The 18675-nt window shown below is 42.4% G+C and overlaps 1 protein-coding gene across 1 annotated transcript; it reads left to right on the top strand.

Moving 5' to 3' along the window:
- The first annotated feature begins 809 nt into the window (after positions 1 to 809).
- On the top strand, positions 810 to 3980 carry LOC113939631 (keratin, type I cuticular Ha1). Its single transcript, XM_027626046.1, has 7 exons — positions 810 to 1166; positions 1274 to 1356; positions 1493 to 1649; positions 2427 to 2588; positions 2683 to 2808; positions 2982 to 3202; positions 3848 to 3980. Exons 1-7 carry the CDS (start codon positions 819 to 821, stop codon positions 3978 to 3980), a joined length of 1230 nt encoding a protein of 409 aa, XP_027481847.1. The 5' UTR covers positions 810 to 818.
- Positions 3981 to 18675: the final 14695 nt, after the last annotated feature.

Here is an 18675-nt window from a genome sequence, read left to right as displayed (position 1 = left end):
TGGACATTTCAGTGGTAAGGTTTGACTAGCAATGCCTTTTTTCTTTTCCAAGCCAGCCCCAGATACTTTTCCTGGACAGTTAAAACACATTTATATGGATCTCTCAGCCCTCCTTCCAAATGATCTCTACCTCCAGAGCCTTCTCTGTTCTTAAACTAATTATCAGAGCCTTTTCTTTTGAAACTCCTCTACAACCTGTGTTCAAGAAATATAGGAGGCCTTCCACAAACAGCTGCTCATTCTCCTCAGCCATGGCCCAACTCAGTCCTTATCCACTCAAGGCTTCCAAGGCTTGGGATGCTGCACCATTGAAGGATTCTTCCCTTAAAGCAGATGGGAAAAGAGTTGAATGCAACTTCTTTGACTCAATCCCAGTTCCTCCCTCGAAATGTCAGGTGGGCCAGGAAATGAGTCTGAGTGTGGGTTTACAGGATCACATAACACAGAAGAATGTCATTGGATGGACTAACTCCCAATTAACAAGGGCAGATACCTGGGCTAGACTGTGTGGACTCTTTTAAGATCTACCACAAAACTCTGATTTTATGGGTATACTGCCTGAAGAGGAGTCCTGACTTCGCAAGAAGCCCAAGTAAAGAATTTTATGGGACAAGGGACTCTTCTGAGGAAGGCAAATAACAGACTGAGGGAAGGGCATTTGAAAACCAGAGAAGACATAGAAAGAAAAAAGACATTACATACCATGTCCACACCCTCTGTGGAGGGAATATAAATCCTCCTCAGAGGAAGGAAATCCACAAGCTCCTTGGAGAACTTGGGCTCTGTGTTCAGCCGGGTGCCTTGCTCCCTCCAACACCATGCCTTACAACTGCTGTCTGCCCAACATGAGCTGCCGCTCCACCTGCTCCTCCCGGCCCTGCGTCCCCCCCAGCTGCCACACCTGCACCCTGCCCGGGGCCTGCAACATCCCCGCCAATGTGGGCAACTGTGGCTGGTTCTGTGAGGGCTCCTTCAATGGCAGCGAGAAGGAGACCATGCAGTTCCTGAACGACCGCCTGGCCAGCTACCTGGAGAAGGTGCGCCAGCTGGAGCGGGAGAACGCAGAACTGGAGAGCCGCATCCGGGAGCGGTGCCAGCAGCAGGAGCCCTACGTGTGCCCCAGCTATCAGTCCTACTTCCGGACCATCGAGGAGCTCCAGCAGAAGGTGAGGGGGTGCCATAGCCATATGGGGGTGCAACAGCCGCTAACTGTCCTTGAACAATAAGACATTCTCAAGTTCAAGTTGCCCTCATAGTAGACTCTTGTTTTCAGATTCTGTGTGCCAAGTCTGAGAACGCCAGGTTGGTGGTGCAGATCGACAATGCCAAGTTGGCCGCAGATGATTTCAGAACCAAGTGAGTTGTTCAGATTTCACATTGATGTCTACTTCTCCTGGCAGAAAGTGGAAAGGCTACATGCATGCGGGCTATCAAATATTCCTGTGAGTCTTAAAGGTGTGCTGGTCACTGCTTTGACCTTGTCCTTGCACAGGTACGAGATGGAGCTGGGCTTGCGGCAGCTGGTGGAATCAGACATCAATGGCCTGCGCAGGATTCTGGATGAGCTGACCCTCTGCAAGTCTGACCTGGAGGCCCAGGTGGAGTCCCTGAAGGAGGAGCTGCTGTGCCTCAAGAGGAACCATGAGGAGGTGAGACCAGAAATGAGAAATGAAGAAACCTGGCTCAGCCTCAGGCTGAGGGTGACTTGAATGATTTGGGATGGCAGAAACTGGAATATGAGGTTGGGTTTGACTTTACGATTTTCCTTTAAAAATGCCAAACTTCATGATGAATGAAAAAACAGAGATGAAACCTATCCATGTTCCCAGATAAGATGTATCTTTCACTCAAAACTAGTGCATCATGTGAGTTTCCTAGAGCCCCTTAATCAGCTTGTGATTGATTACTGAGCTATAGAATGAGCCTCAGCATAGCTGTATTCATCTGTACAAAGTCATCTCTCTCCCCAAAGGTCACAGAATCAAGCTTGGTGGATCTAAGTCTCCACTCTTTCAAAGTCTTGTTGAAAAATGTTCTGGGGTTCCTCCTTCTCTCTCCCAGAGGGGCCAAGCCATGATCTTATCTGATGGCAAGAATTGTTTGCCATACAATCTGAAATTGTACAGTCAAAATTCTTTGTATTATGAGGTCTTCTGCAGCCAATCTGCAAATTGGGAACGTTAGGCATTAGTTCATCTTTTGGCAGCATCCAAGCAAATCCTTGGGAATTCTTTTTGAGCCCAAGAGCCATGGCACAGTTGTGTGAGGAGGGAGCTGTGCCACATGGAGCACAGATCGCTTTGCCTTGAGCTGTCACAGACTGCTCCACTCAGTCTCTTTTCCAAGGAAATAGACCAACGGGGCTTCAACAAGCAAAGTCTATTCTTCATTGAGGAGAATCACTCTTGCGTTTTCTGCATCCACAGGAAGTCAACACCCTGCGCTGCCAGATTGGAGACCGCCTCAACGTGGAGGTGGACGCAGCCCCTGCCGTGGACCTGAACCGTGTGCTCAACGAGACCAGGAGTCAGTATGAGGCCCTGGTGGAGACCAACCGCAGGGACGTGGAGGAATGGTTCACCACCCAGGTGGGCATCTCAGCACATGGCCACTCAGGACACTTGGCCCCTCAGGGCCCTTGAGGCAGGGTCTGACCCTGTCTTCTCCCCTGTACTGTTTCAGACCGAGGAGCTGAACAAGCAAGTGGTGTCCAGCTCGGAGCAGCTGCAGTCCTGCCAGGCAGAGATCATCGAGCTGAGACGCACGGTCAATGCCCTGGAGATTGAGCTGCAGGCCCAGCACAACCTGGTGGGTGTTGTTCAGCCCTCCTGGTGACCAATGTGAGGTCGGGGAACTGCAGTCAGTGGGGTGCCCTTTGGGCCACACTCACCTGACCTCGTGAAGCCTGGGACTTCTCTGGAACCCCATGGAGAAGCTTCCTGAGGAGCAGCTCTGTGACATTCTTTATCTTCCCCACACAGAGGGACTCCCTGGAGAACACGCTGACGGAGACGGAGGCGCGCTACAGCTCCCAGCTGGGCCAGGTGCAGTGCATGATCACCAACGTGGAGTCCCAGCTGGCTGAGATCAGGAGTGACCTGGAGCGGCAGAACCAGGAGTACCAGGTGCTGCTGGACGTGCGGGCCCGGCTGGAGTGTGAGATCAACACGTACCGGGGCCTGCTGGAGAGCGAGGACTGCAAGTGAGTAGCCAGCTGGAGTTATCTGATGAGGCTCACATAAGCGTGCTTCTCAGTTGGACTCCAGGCAAAGTTTGCATACTTTCAAAAGGAAATTATACCTCCACACCAGACATGATCAAACAGAACTCAGAAAACATAATATGGCCATCATTAAAGACACAGAAAAGCAAGAATTGTTTGATGCACAAACTAAAATTGTACAGCCAATTCTTTGCATTCTGCTGTGATCGTATAGATATAAGATCAATGATATTTCTTACATTTTATAAGACCGTATTGCGTAGAGGGTACATCTCCATACGCTACCTTATCTGACCTTATATTTACTGCCAAGCAGGTTGGATCAGTATTCTTTCCATTCTGCGGGTGAAGAAACTGGGGCTTGGAGAAGCTAAGTGACTTTCCCAAGGTCACTCACTAGGAATGGACAGTGTTGTGAGTGAAAGCCAGAGTTCTAGAGTTTCTGTCTAACACTTTGGGCACTACATGGTAGGAAGACCATCAAGCAATTTGATAGGGAGCTTTACAGCAGGTGAGCCCGTGGTTTTCTCTGTTACAGGTCAGGTCAAATCCCACAGGCATTCTGCTCATATAGTCTACAAGCCTCCCTCAATTCATCTTTTCCACATCATTCTTTTTCTCCAGGCTGCCCTGCAACCCTTGTGCCACAACGAATGCATGCGGATCCGCCGGGTCTTGCGTCTCTAATTCCTGCACCCCCTGCACGCCATGTGTCCCCCGCCCACGCTGTGGGCCCTGCAACTCCTTCGTGCGCTAGAGCCCAGGGGCTGCCAGAGGAGCAAGGAGGCAGGGCCCAAGGTTCCAGAGCTTTGACCCGGCACTGGTTCATTCGACAAAAAGGGGCAGAAAACAGTTTGCGTGGCTGGAGCCGCCCCAGTAAGGCAGCCACGAAACTCACCCCACCTACTGCAGATCGTTCCTTGCCCACCCTTCCTTCGCTGGGGTCTGTTCCTTTTTCACTTGCCCAGGGAACCCTCGGAAATGCCAGGGCGTTCCCTTGTAACCTGCTAATAAACTTGATTTCCCTGGCAAAGCAGATGCCTTTCTCATTGGTATTCATTCGTTCTGCCGCGCCCATCACTTGAGCACTCTATAAAAAGCCACTTGAAAGTCAGGCTACATAATGGCCTGACTCTTGGATACAAGAGCCGTTCTTTGCCTGGCGGGCAGATGGCTGGTCTGGCGCCCTGGACACATGGGTGAGGCAGGCTGTCAGGAGGGAGGGCATAGAAGCTGCAATGCTGTGGCCCTCATCTCTCCTTGACCATTCCTGCATGTTTCCCACTCTCCCCTTGTGACCTGGACATCTCCTAGAGCTGGTTGCATCTAAATCCCAAGTAAGGAGGCTCATCAGCTGGGCACGAGAAAGAGGCTCTGGAAAGTTCATCTTTTCTCAGCAGGAAGTTTCAGATCTAGTGCTGTATTATCTGGGTCCTGGTGACCCTGCGCATTCCATGCAGCCTCAGGAACAACAAGCAGAAGAATGCTCTGTCTTGCCTGCCGTGCCCAGGACTTCCTTTTTCCTCCTGTGTCAGTGGATCATTATCACCCTGGATTCCAGCTGCTCACTTACCCTCCCAACTCGGGGGCTTAGAGACCCCCCCCCCCGCCTCAACTGATACTTCCACCTTTCTCAGTCCATCCCAACCAGTACCTGTTACCTACTCTTTGCACACCCTTGTTGGTGGGGAAGGGAGACACACATCAAGAAAGACATAGTCCTGGCTGCAAGTTATTTCCAACTTGTAAAGGGATAAAACTAGTCCCTAAGTAGTGCTATTATAAGGCATTGTCCCCGACACTGAACACTCAGGCTTGTGCTGCAAACAAATCACCGAGTACTGAAAATGACATCAGAGTTCATCAAGAAAGGCTTGAACTTGAATCTTTAACTTCAAAGAAGAGCCAAGGAAATGTTAAGCTTTGACCTGCTAGAACCCCAGAGGACCATTTTGACATGAAAGGATCAGAAACCACTCAGGTGTCTACCTTTTCCCATGAACCTTCCCATCACACCAGGCTTTCTGAGGCAGATATCAGACCCCACTTTGATGAAACACAGTCTTGTGTACTGAAATGACCAAACGGATTGAAATTACATATATATATTTGATAAAGCAACTGTTTATTGTTTCTACCATAATTGTCCCCCCAGACCCTTATTTTTAAAGCTCAAATTCCAGGATGGATTCAGATTTGCACACCTGCTTGGTTCGTGAGCAGCCTCTGACCTGGAATCTCTTCTGTGATGTGGTCTGCTACTGTGTCTGTGATTTCCTTCCAATCCAAGGTCAAGCTCAGTTCAGAGGCCCTCCCTAATTTTGCTTGTTCCTTTATTCCAAGTTCTGCTTACATATATTATTTTACAGTAATGCAAAATTAATGCTAATGGCTCCTGTCGTAAGTGGCATGACTGTCCCCCTTCTCTGCAAGATGCCCATGTTATTTTCTGGAACCCAGGAATGTGTTAGGTTGCACACAAAGGGAAGTTAAAGGTGCAGATGGAATTAAAGCTGCTAATCAGCTGACTTTAAAATGGGGGAGATTAAACTGGATTATCTAATGGGCCCAATGTAATCAGAAGGGTCCTTTAAAGTGGAAGGGGAGGCAGAATATAGTGAGAGGGACAGGGAGATATGACTGAGGACACAGGTCAGAGCGATGTGATATGAGGACCAGACCCCTCAATGCAGGATCTGAAGATGGAGGAAGGGGGCCAAGAAAGTAGGTAGCTTTAGTTGCTGGAGAAGAAAAGGAAATGGATTCTCTGTTGGAGCCTCCAGAAAGGAACATAGTCCTGCCAACACCTTGGTTTTTCTCTTTTTATTGTGGAAAAAAATATATATATATAACATAAAATTTACCATTTTATCTTTTTTTTTAGTGTTTAATTCAGTACATTCACATTGTTGTCCATTCATCAGCACCATCCATCTCCAGAACTTTCTCACCAATCTGAACTAAAACTCTGTCCTCATTAAACTCCATAACCCCTCTGCCCTAAGCCCCTGCTAACTGCCATTCCACTTTCTGTCCGTATGAATTTGACTACTCTAAGTACCTCATATAAGTGGAATCATACGGTATTTGGTTTTTTTGTGTGTGTATTTCACTTGGTATAATGTTTTCAAGGCTCATTCATGTTGTAGCATGTATCAGAAGTTTGTTCCCTTTAAAGCTTAGATAATACTCCATTGTATATATCACATTTTGTTTGTCCACTCATCCATGGATGGGTATTTTGGCTATTGAGATTAATGCTGCTGTGAACACTGCTATATATATATCTGTTCAAGTCCCTGCTTTCAATTCTTTTGTGTATGCACCTAAAAGTGGAGTTACTGGATCCTATGGTAACTCTATGTTTAATTGTTTGAGGTTGTGCCATTCAACATAACCATGCATGAGGGTTCCAATTTCTCCACATCCTCACCAACACTTTTTTAAATTCTGGGTCTTTTGTTTGTTTTTGTTTTTGCTAATAGCCATTCTAGTGGGTGTGAAGTGGTACCTCTGTGGTTTTGATGTGCATTTCCCTGATGATTAGTGATGTTGAAGCATCTTTTCATGTGCTTATTGACCATTTGTATATCTTTGGAGAAATGTCTATTCAAGTCTTCTGACCATGTGTTTAATTGAGTCGTTTAGTTTTGTTGTTGTTGAGCTGTAGGAGTTTTTTTATGTGTTCTGGATATTAATCCCTTATTAGAAATATAATTTGCAAATATTTTCTTCCGTTCTGTGGGTCACCTTTTCACTCTCTTGATGGTGTCCTTTGGTGGGCAAGTTTTTACATTTTATGTTCATTTTATCTATTTTTTCTTTTGTTATCTGAGCCTTTGGTGCCATGGCCAGGAAATCATTGCCACACCCAACGTCATAGAGTTTTCCTCTACGGTTTATTCTCAAAGTTTTATAGTTTTAGCTCTTACATTTAGGTCTATGATCCATTGTGGGTTCATGTTTTGTATATGGTGTGAGGTAAGGGTCTAACTTCATTCTTTGCATGTGAATATCCAGTTTTTTCAGCACCATTCATTGAAAAGACTGTCCTTCACTGAATGGCATCCTTTTTGAAAATCATTTGATCATGTATGTGAAGGATGATTTTTATTCTATTCCGTTGGTCATATGTCTGTCTTTATTCCAGTGCCACACTGTTTTGAATACTATAACTTTGTAGTTAAGGTTTGAAATCAGAAAGTGTGAGTTTTCTAACTTTGTTCTTTTTTTAAAAAATTTTTATTGTTATGTTAATCACCATATATTACATCCTTAGTTCTTGATGTAGTGTTCCATGATTCATTGTTTGTGCATAACACCCAGTGCTCCACGCAGAATGTGCCCTCTTTAATACCCATCACCAGGATAACCCATCCCCCCACCCTCCTCCCCTCTAGAGCCCTCAGTTTGTTTTTCAGAGTCCATCGTCTCTCATGGTTCGTCTCCTCCTCCGACTTACTCCCCTTCATTCTTCCCCTCCTGCAATCTTTTTCTTTTTCTTTTTTCTTAACATATGTTGCATTATTTGTTTCAGAAGTACAGATCTGTGATTCAACAGTCTTGCACAATTCACAGCGCTCCCATATAGCACATACCCTCCCCAATGTCTATCATCCAGCCACCCCATCCTTCCCACCCCCCACCCCTCCAGCAACACTCAGTTTGTTTCCTGAGATTAAGAATTCCTCATATCAGTGAGGTCATATGATACATGTCTTTCTCTGATTGACTTATTTCACTCAGCATAACACCCTCCAGTTCCATCCACGTCGTTGCAAATGGCAAGATCTCATTCCTTTTGATGGCTGCATAATATTCCATTGTGTATATATACCACTTCTTCTTTATCCATTCTTCTGTCAATGGACATCTTGGCTCTTTCCACAGTTTGGCTATTGGGGACATTGCTGCTATAAACATTGGGGTGCACGTACCCCTTCGGATCCCTACATTTGTATCTTTGGGGTAAATACCCAGTAGTGCAATTGCTGGATCGGATGGTAGCTCTATTTTCAGCTGTTTGAGGAACCTCCATACTGTTTTCCAGAGTGGCTGCACCAGCTTGCATTCCCACCAACAGTGTAGGAGGGTTCCCCTTTCTCCACATCCCCGCCAACATCTGTCGTTCCCTGACTTGCTAATTCTAGCCATTCTGACTGGTGTGAGGTGGTATCTCATTGAGGTTTTGATTTGGATTTCCCTGATGCCGAGCGATGTTGAGCACTTTTTCATGTGTCTATTAGCCATCTGGATGTCTTCTTTGGAAAAATGTCTGTTCATGTCTTCTGCCCATTTCTTGATTGGATTATTTGTTCTTTGGGTGTTGAGTTTGATAAGTTCTTTATAGATTTTGGATACTAGCCCTTTATCTGATATGTCATTTGCAAATATTTTCTCCCATTCTGTCGGTTGTATTTTGGTTTTGTGGACTGTTTCTTTTGCTGTGCAAAAGCTTTTTATCTTGATGAAATCCCAAGAGTTCATTTTTGCCCTGGCTTCCCTTGTCTTTGGCGATGTTTCTAGGAAGAAGTTGCTGCGGCTGAGGTCGAAGAGATTGCTACCTGTGTTCTCCTTTAGGATTTTTGAAAAAAGTGGTTGGTATTTTGATGGGGATTGCATTGAATGTGTAGATAGCTCTAGGTAGCATTGACATCTTCACAATGTTTGTTCTTCCAGTCCATGAGCATGGAACGTTTTTCCATTTCTTTGTGTCTTCTTCAAATTCTCTCATGAGTATTTTATAGTTTTCTGAGTACAGATCCTTTGTCTCTTCGGTTACATTTATTCCTAGGTATCTTATGGTTTTGGGTGCAATTGTAAATGGGATCAACTCCTTCATTTGTCTCTCTTCTGTCTTGTTGGTGTATAGGAATGCCACTGATTTCTGTGCATTGATTTTATATCCTGCTACTTTACTGAATTTCTGTATGAGTTCTAGCAGTTTTGGGGTGGAGTCTTTTGGGTTTTCCACATACAGTATCATATCATCTGCAAAGAGTGAGAGTTTGACTTCCTCTTTGCCGATTTGGATGCCTTTGATTTCTTTTTGTTGTCTGATTGCTGTGGCTAGGACTTCTAATACTATGTTGAATAGCAGTGGTGAGAGTGGACATCCCTGCCACGTTCCTGACCTTAGGGGAAAAGCTCTCCGCTTTTCCCCATTGAGAATGATATTCGCTGTAGGTTTTTCCTAGATGGCTTTTATGATATTGAGGTATGTACCCTCTATCCCTATACTCTGAAGAGTTTTGATCAAGAAAGGATGCTGTACTTTGTCAAATGTTTTTTCTGCATCTATTGAGAGGATCATATGATTCTTGTTCTTTCTTTTATTAATGTATTGTATCACGTTGATTGATTTGCGGATGTTGAACCAGACTTGCAGCCCAGGGATCAATCCCACTTGGTCGTGGTGAATAATCCTTTTAATGTACTGTTGGATCCTATTGGCTAGTATTTTGGTGAGAATTTTTGCATCCACGTTCAACAAGGATATTGGTCTGTAATTCTCCTTTTTGATGGGGTCTTTGTCTGGTTTTGGGATCAAAGTAATGGTGCCCTCATAAAATGAGTTTGGAAGTTTTCCTTCCATTTCTAGTTTTTGGAACAGTTTCAGGAGAATAGGTATTAATTCTTCTTTAAATGTCTGATGGAATTCCCCTGGGAAGCCATCTGGCCCTGGGCTTTTGTTTGTTGGGAGATTTTTGATGACTGCTTCAATTTCCTTGTGGTTATAGGTCTGTTCAGATTTTCTATTTCTTCCTGGTTCAATTTTGGTAGTTGATACATCTTTAGGAATGCACCCATTTCTTCCAGGTTATCTAATTTGCTGGCATAGAGTTGCTCATAATATGTTCTTATAATTGTTTGTATTTCTTTGGTGTTGGTTGTGATCTCTCCTCTTTCATTCATGATTTTGTTGATTTGGGTCATTTCTCCTTTCTTTTTGATAAGTCTGGCCAGGGGTTTATGAATCTTGTTAATTCCTTCGAAGAACCAGCTCCTAGTTTCGTTGATCTGTTCTACTGTTCTTTTGGTTTCTATTTCATTGATTTCTGCTCTGATCTTTATTATTTCTCTTCTCCTGCTGGGGTTAGGCTTTATTTGCTGTTCTTTCTCCAGCTCCTTTAGGTGTAGGGTTAGGTTGTGTATTTGAGACCCTTCTTGTTTCTTGAGAAAGGCTTGTATTGCTATATACTTTCCTCTCAGGACTGCCTTTGCTGCATCCCAAAGATTTTGAACAGTTGTGTTTTCATTTTCATTGGTTTCCATGAATTTTTTAAATTCTTCTTTAATTTCCTGGTTGACCCATTCATTCTTTCGTAGGATGCTCTTTAGCCTCCATGTATTTGAGTTGTTTCCTACTTTCCTCTTGTGATTGAGTTCTAGCTTCAAAGCACTGTGGTCTGAAAATATGCAGGAAATAATTCCAATCTTTTGGGACCAGTTGAGCCCTGATTTGTGACCTAGGATGTGGTCTATTCTGAAGAATGTTCCATGGGCACTAGAGAAGAATGTGTATTCCTTTGCTTTGGGATGGAATGTTCTAAATATGTCTGTGAAGTCCATTTGGTCCAGTGTGTCATTTAAAGTCTTTATTTCCTTGTTTATCTTTTGCTTAGATGATCTGTTCATTTCAGTCAGGGGGGTATTAAAGTCCCCCACTATTATTGTATTGTTGTCAATGTGTATCTTTGCTTTTGTTATTAATTGCCTTATATAATCGGCTGCTCCCATGTTAGGGGCATAGATATTTACAATTGTTAGATCTCCTTTTTGGATAGACCCTTTACGTAGGATATAGTGTCCTTCTTCATCTCTTATTACAGTCTTTGTTTTAAAATCTAATTTGTCTGATATAAGGATGGCCACCCTAGCTTTCTTTGGTGTCCGTTAGCATGGTAAATGGTTTTCCACCCCCTCACTTTCAATCTGGGGGTGTCTTTGGGTCTAAAATCGGTCTCTTGCAGACAGCATATTAATGGGTCTTGTTTTTTAATCCAATCTGATAGCCTATGTCTTTTGATTGGGGCATTTAGCCCATTCACATTCAGGGTAACTATTGAAAGGTATGAATTTAGTGCCATTGTATTGTCTGTAAGGTGACTGTTACTGTGTATTGTCTGTGCTCCTTTCTGATTTATGCTGCTTTTAGGCTCTCTCTTTGCTTAGAGGACCCCTTTCAATATTTCTTGGAGGGCTGGTTTCATGTTTGCAAATTCCTTAGTTTTTGTTTGTCCTGGAAGCTTTTTATCTCTCCTTCAATTTTCAATGAGAGCCTAGCTGGATATAGTATTCTTGGCTGCATATTTTTCTCGTTTAGTGCTCTGAAGATATCCTGCCAGTCCTTTCTGGCCTGCCAGGTCTCTGTGGATAGGTCTGTTGCCAATCTAATGTTTCTACCATTGTGGGTAGAAACAATGGTATCTCTTCTCTCGAGCTGTTTTCAGGATTTTCTCTTTGTCTCTGAGACTCGTAAGTTTTACTATTAGATGTCGGGGTGTTGACCTATTTTTATTGATTTTGAGAGGGGTTCTCTGTGCCTCCTGGATTTTGATGCCTGTTTCCTTCCTCACATTAGGGAAGTTCTCTGCTATAATTTGCTCCAATATACCTTCTGCCCCTCTCTCTCTTTCTTCTTTTTCTGGGATCCCAATTATTCTAATGTTGTTTCGTCTTATCATATCGCTTATCTCTTGAATTCTGCCCTCGTGATCCTGTAGTTGTTTCTCTCTCTTTTTCTCAGCCTCTTTATTTTCCATCATTTGGTCTTCTATATCGCTGATTCTCTCTTCTGCCTCCTTTATCCTAGCATTTAGTGCCCCCATTTTTTATTGCACCTCATTAATAGCCTTTTTGATTTTGACTTGGTTAGATTTTAGTTCTTTTATTTCTCCAGAAAGGTTTCACTAATAACTTCCACGCGTTTTTCAAGCCCAGCTAGTATCTTTAAAGTCATGATTCTGAACTCTAGGTCCGACATCGTACTAATGTCCATATTGAGTAGGTCCATGGCTGATGGTACTACCTCTTGTTCTTTTTGCTGTGATTTTTTTTCGTGTTGTCATCTTGTCCAGAGGAGAATAGATGAATGAGAGAACAAAATGCTAACAGGTTAACAATGTTCCCAGCAAATATACTCTATACCAATCAGAAAAGACCTGAAACAAGGTGAAAAGAAAGGGAAAGAAAGAAAGAAAGAAAAAAAAAACAAAAAGAAAAAGATAAAAACAAAAACAGAACAATACAAAAAAAAAACAGAATATGATCAGATATGATCAGGCTATTGCATAGATCAGTGCCACACACTAGATTTTGGGCGTATTTTGGTCTGTTAGAAGAAAGTGCCTCCTAAAATTTTAAAGGAAGAACGACTTATATATGTACAAAATAAGGGTTGATACAATGAAGGGATCGAAGATGACTTCAGTAAGTGGTCACTTCTCTGTTCAGAGAGCTGTTGCTACTCTCTTCTTCGGTCTCCAGAATGGTTTGATCCCTATTCAGCTGAATTCCTGAGACCAGACAAAATCCAGGTCTTCTACTCCTCTGCCATCTTGCTCTGTCCCCCAATACTGCCATCTTAAACATACTAAATCATCCACAAATACAGGAGATCTTCCCATTTACTTGCATCTTCCCTAATTTCTTTTGGTACTGTTTTGCAGTTTTCACTGTACAAGTCTTTTGCCTCCTTGGTTACATTTATTCTTAAATATTTTATTCTTTTGGGTGTTATTGTAAACTTTTTTCTTAATTTTACTCCCAATGAGAGTAAAACTTAGGCTTCTGACCTATAGAACTTTAGCATAATAATTTGTGTTGGTTTAAGCCACTAAATTTGTAATGATTTGGGAAGGGAGTAGTAGGAAACTAATACAGCTCACATCTGCTGAATATCAGCTATGGGTTAGGCAAAATATTAGGAACTTATCTTAATCCTTATAAAATGCTTCAAATTCAACCCGTTTTAACAAATGAGGAAACTGAAGCTTGGAAATTTGCTCAAAATCACAGTTGGTTATTAGTAATTATGAGATTTGAACCAGGTTCAATTAATAGATGCATATGACTTCACTATAAAGTATGGAGAATGATTAAAAAATCAGGGCAGAATGAATATATCCAGGTCAATTACATTCTTCATAATTGTTCCTTACACACAGATTCCACTTAATTTTGGCAAGTCTCAGATCAATTATGAGCCACAATCATATGGAGGTGTTTTTAAAATTATCTACCTTGATTGTCCATCTTATTCATAAAGTTTCTTGTTGAATGGCTTCCAAAAAATCAAATCCATCCTTAAAAGACAAAGGTTTGCTATCAACAAACTGGATATTAAAAAGATACAGACATTTCCAAAACATAAAACTCCAAAACATGCTTTGAACAGAGAAGCAATCACTAGAACAAAGGAAGATTCTGGCCAGGGGCAAAACTTTTTGGATCTGTAAATTCTGTCTTTTTTTTTTTTTCAAAACAGAAATCTCAATCCGTGTAACCGAACCATAATTTTGTAAATAAATGTGTTCTACATCCCCTTAAATATTTCCATGTGATTTTTAAATTGTTTCCAGGTACTCTGTCATCATTATCACACATGAGGACAGTTGTTCTCCACCTTGGTGGTACTTTGGAATCACCTGGGAACTTAAAAAAAGTGCTGAAACCTGAATTTGCCCTTAGAGAGTCTGATTTAACTGGTCTGGGATGTAGTCTGGCCACTGGGAGTTTTATTATTTATTATTTTTATTTTTTAATTTTATTTTTTAAATTTAAATTCAATTAGCCAACATGTGGTACATCATTAGTTTCAGATGTAGTGTTCAATAATTTATCAGTTGCGTATAACTCCCAGCACTCATCACATCAGATCATTATATGCCCTCCTTAATGACCATCACCCAGTTACCCCATCCCCCCACTCCCCTCCCCTCCAGCAACCCTCAGTTTGTTTCCTGGAGTTAAGAGTTTCTCATGGTTTGTCTCCCTCTCTGATTTCTTCCCATTCAGTTTTTCCTCTCTTCCCTTAGAATCCTCTGCGCTCTTTCTTATATTCCACGTATAAGTGAAACCATATGATAATTGTCTTTCTCTGACTGACTTATTTCATTCAGCATAATACCCTCCAGTTCCAATCACGTCGAAGTAAATGGTTCATCCTTTCTGATGGCTGAGTAATATTCCATTGTGTATATATACCACATCTTCTTTATCTATTCATCTGTCAGTGGACATCTCGGCTCCTTCCATAGTTTGGCTATTGTGGACATTGCTGTTATGAACACTGGGGTGTAGTGGGAGTTTTAGAATCTCTACAGGTGGTTCTAATGAGCCAGGTTGTGACCCACTTGCCAAAACTAGGGTTCTAGTTCTCACTTATCCTCTCATCAGCTCTGTGTCCTTGGACAAGACATGTAAATTCTCTGAGCCTCAGTTTCCCCAAAGTGGAGGTAACAATCTCTTCTCTACCTGCTTTATACGCTTGCCAAGAGGATCATGGAAGACAGTATTTATGGAAACACTTTGCAAACCAGATATTTTTATTAGGACTATTATTTTGATTATTGATGACTTAATATATAGAGAAGCTTCTTAAGAATAGAAAAGCATAGTCATTTTTGTTGTTGTTGTTTCATGCCCAACAGTAGAATTTGTATACCATCCTGTTGTCTTTCACCACTGTTTCCTTCTTTAAATCCCCCACCTAGCTCTGCACCTGGAGTATAAGCTCTACTCAACATTATTTGATACTCTTTGGCTCTAGGCCCATCTTCGGATGGGGCCCCACGCCCTTCTCAGTTGGCATGTCCAGTGCTCTTTTGTGATCTATTTAATTGGCTCTTGGCTGTCCTGGTTTGAACTCTTAGCCCACTGGAAATATCATTCTCAGATACTTGACCCATCCCCAAGCATATGTCCTGAAAATTTTTGCTGATTCTTTTCCTGTTTCCCTGAAAATTCATATTTGTTATCGGTACAGCTAAGGCATTTTTTGCATCTTTATATCTGGGGTCAGAGTCATCATTTGAGTGCTTTGAGGTCTGAAGCTGCTGTTAGTGTCTATAGGAAGAGCAGGACTGTCCAGGAATGTGCAGCATTTTTCTCTGTAAAAGCCCATCTCATTACTTCCAGGAGGCACGCCTCATCACAAGCTTGTGGGATTTGTCACTTTTTAACCTCCAGTTTACTGAGGAGCAAAGCAATATGTAGGAAGCCTAGGTGTGTCTTCCTGTGCGTGCTCAGAGCTGGCATTGGAATTCATGAGCTACCTCTGTTTTCTTCCAGTTGTCATGTTTTGTCACATCCTAGCCTATGCCAGTGTCTCATCTCTCTACTTCACAGTGAGGCAGGATGGGCCCAGCAAACTTGAGTCTACTTACTTGTGTCATTTTGGACAAGTTCACTTTCTTCTCAGATTCTTTATCGATGACACTGAAACATCCAAAGTTTGGGGTGAAGATGGAATACCATATGTGAAGGGTCCTAGTAGACTACCTGATGAGGAAGTGACATATTGCTATTCATTTCTTTCCTGCCTCACCATCTGGGCCTCAGTTTTCTCTTCCATAAATTCAGGTCTTTCTAGCTTTAGAGTTCTTTGATTCTTAGGAAATAGACCCTACTTCTGAAGTGAACTTTTATAGGGCTAAATGTTCAGGGTGAGGCAAATAGGCTTTCTCCCAGATTCTAAATCACCCTAGGTCATGCCATTGTGCATTTTGATTTTTTTTTTTTAGATGCTAAGAAAAGGCAATCTAATTTCCAACCTGGACATATCAACCAGTCATGCAAAAGGACAGCCATTTGCCTGTGACGAAAAGTAAATAAGTGTAATTGGTTTTGGTTCAGAAGGGTACCATTGAGAGTAGCTGGGTGAGAGAGGCCTTTGGGCAGAGAGGCCTTTGGAGGCCTGATGGGGGTTGGGAAGGGGTGGGAACAGGGCTCCAGTGGGAATCAGAAGCCAAAAACTATAAAGAGAGGGGCAATGGGAAGAAAGGAATCTAAGATTTCCTTCCCCTCACAAAATCAGAGAAACTTGTATGCCAAATGTTTCCACTGTGTTTAGATATTCAAGCTCAAGAGTTAGACAGTGAATTGTTCAAATCCCAGCTCTGCCACTTATTGGCTGTGTCTTGGGAAAATTCTGAGCCTTTCCCAATCTGTTAATTTATCTATAAAATGGGAATAATTTTATAGGCCAATCTTATAGGCATGTTGGGAGAGTCAAATGAGAAATGTACCATAGCACTTAGTGCCTTGTTTGGCATAGAATCAGTATTCATGAAGTGGTAAGTAACATCATCAGCATCACCAAAACCACCATCATCATTATCATGGATGTTAGCATAGGAACACAAGGCTGGGGGATTCCCAGGAAGTTAGTAGAGCCCATTTCCATGCCAGTACAAGAAAGGAGGCTTTGGTGGCAATGCAATCCCATGTAGAGAACATGTCCTCCTCAAGAATGACCCCAAATAGGATAATCGAATCCACAATATCAGTAACATATCAGAGAATGTAGGGACAATGAGCTCTCTGTCAACTTCCTATTCTGGCTACCAAGTTAATGTTAAAATTTGCATTTTTGTTGATTAATTCATGAATGTAGTACTGTGCCTCTAGCGTTTGCAAGGTAGGTGAATGAGGTTTTATCACCATTGGATTGGCATGGGCAATGTGCCCAGGTGTCTGCTTAACAGAATTGGATTTTCAGAAAATTCTACATCTGAGCCATCTGGGCCAACAATAAGAAGGAGGAAGGTTATGGAAATAATCATCACTCCCACCCTGATCCATATTCACACATAATATATTACTTACATTTTACAACAAAACTATGAGGTGGGCAGCATATTACTACTTAAATTTAAGAGATGAAGAAAATGAGTCAAAAAACGAAACTCACTTCTCTGAGCTCATGTCATCGGTAAGAATGTGAACTCAGATAGGTTAGATTAAAATGTGTGCTTTTCTGTTACCTTCATACTTCCTTTGAAATCTGGACACATCCTTATGTTGTGTTGCACAAATAATTTTTTTGGGACTTCTGCCTGAGCCCAAGATTTTGTTTCTGTGTAGAACAAAGGACAGATAAAGTGACAAAGAATAGAAGGTGAGTGAGGAGGGCTACTTTATTAAGATTCTTTATTGGGCAATAGGGAGACTCCCAAGAGTTTGGAAGTATCCAAGTGTATCTGATCCCAGAGTTGATAGAGAGGTGTACACTCTAGGGATGATAGAGTGAAGGTGCATTCTCATGGGTTTTGACTTGTTCTGGGAGCATCTCAGGCGGACAGAGTCACACCTTTAGGGATGTACAGTGTTCTCAGAAAGAAGATTAACTTTAGGGATTAGGTAAGAGAAATTTCCAGAGATCTTGAGATAAGGTCACCATAGATACAAAGATAGCTCTGAGCTCTTTATTCTAGTTTTCCATTCTTCTTGAGTCTGAAGTATTATGCTTCATATTTATGCTTTAACACTGCCACTTGAACTCTCTCTGTGGACTATTCCAGGCATAATTTTATTTCTAGATATTTCTTCTCTGTCTCATCTTTAGGGAGATTGTTGCTCCAGTACAGTTTGGTAAACTTCTTCTATAAACGGCCAGATAGTAAATAATTTAGGCTCTGCAGGCCATATGGTTTCTGTTAGAACTATTCAACTCTGCTGTTGTAGATGGAAAGTGGCCATAGATAATACCTAATGAACATGGGTATGTGCCACATTCATTTATTTAGAAAAAAAGGCAGCAGGCTGAACTTGGCTTGTGGGCCCTAGTTTGCTGATCTCTGCTTTGGTGTTATTCTACCCATTTAGGCAGTTTCACTTCTCAGCCATGAACACTCCATTATTTTCAATCTCCATGTATTGATAAATTCCCTAAGCCCCGATTAATACTCTCATGAGTAGGGCTCAGGATCCTTGCAGCTAATACAGGACAAGTTTCTGCTATGAAGACAAGTTGAACCGAACACTGAAAAATGGGTAGGCCTGGGAAAAGAGGGCCAGCTGGAAGACTGTTCACTCTAGACTCTCTTTCCAGGGAATCTAGTAGCAGAACCTCATGGGTGAGGAGTCCCAGACAACTCCACCCCATGTCCCTGGCTCTCCTCCCCTCTGAGTAATGGGGAGAGCCATTGGGATTATGATGATTCTGTCTCCTTTGAAGCCATCTGATGAAACTCTGATTTTACCAGCCACTAGCACCTAGGAGGAACCTGGTGTGACACAAGCTGAATGGAATAATTTTATGGGTTGAGGGGACTCTTTGGAGGCATCTAACTAGCATATTTTGGAGAAAAAATTAGCTGAAGCATTAGGAAGGGAAACTATGCTGTATGCCAACCCCCACCCACCAATAAGGGTATAAAAGGACCATGGAGGAAGGAGAGACTCAAACCTCACAACATCCACCTGTATTGGCTTACCTGCTCTCCATC

Source organism: Zalophus californianus, chromosome 16, assembly GCF_009762305.2.
Source record: "Zalophus californianus isolate mZalCal1 chromosome 16, mZalCal1.pri.v2, whole genome shotgun sequence".
NCBI classification, from domain to species: domain Eukaryota; kingdom Metazoa; phylum Chordata; class Mammalia; order Carnivora; family Otariidae; genus Zalophus; species Zalophus californianus.
This window is presented reverse-complemented; position numbering and strand designations above follow the sequence as displayed.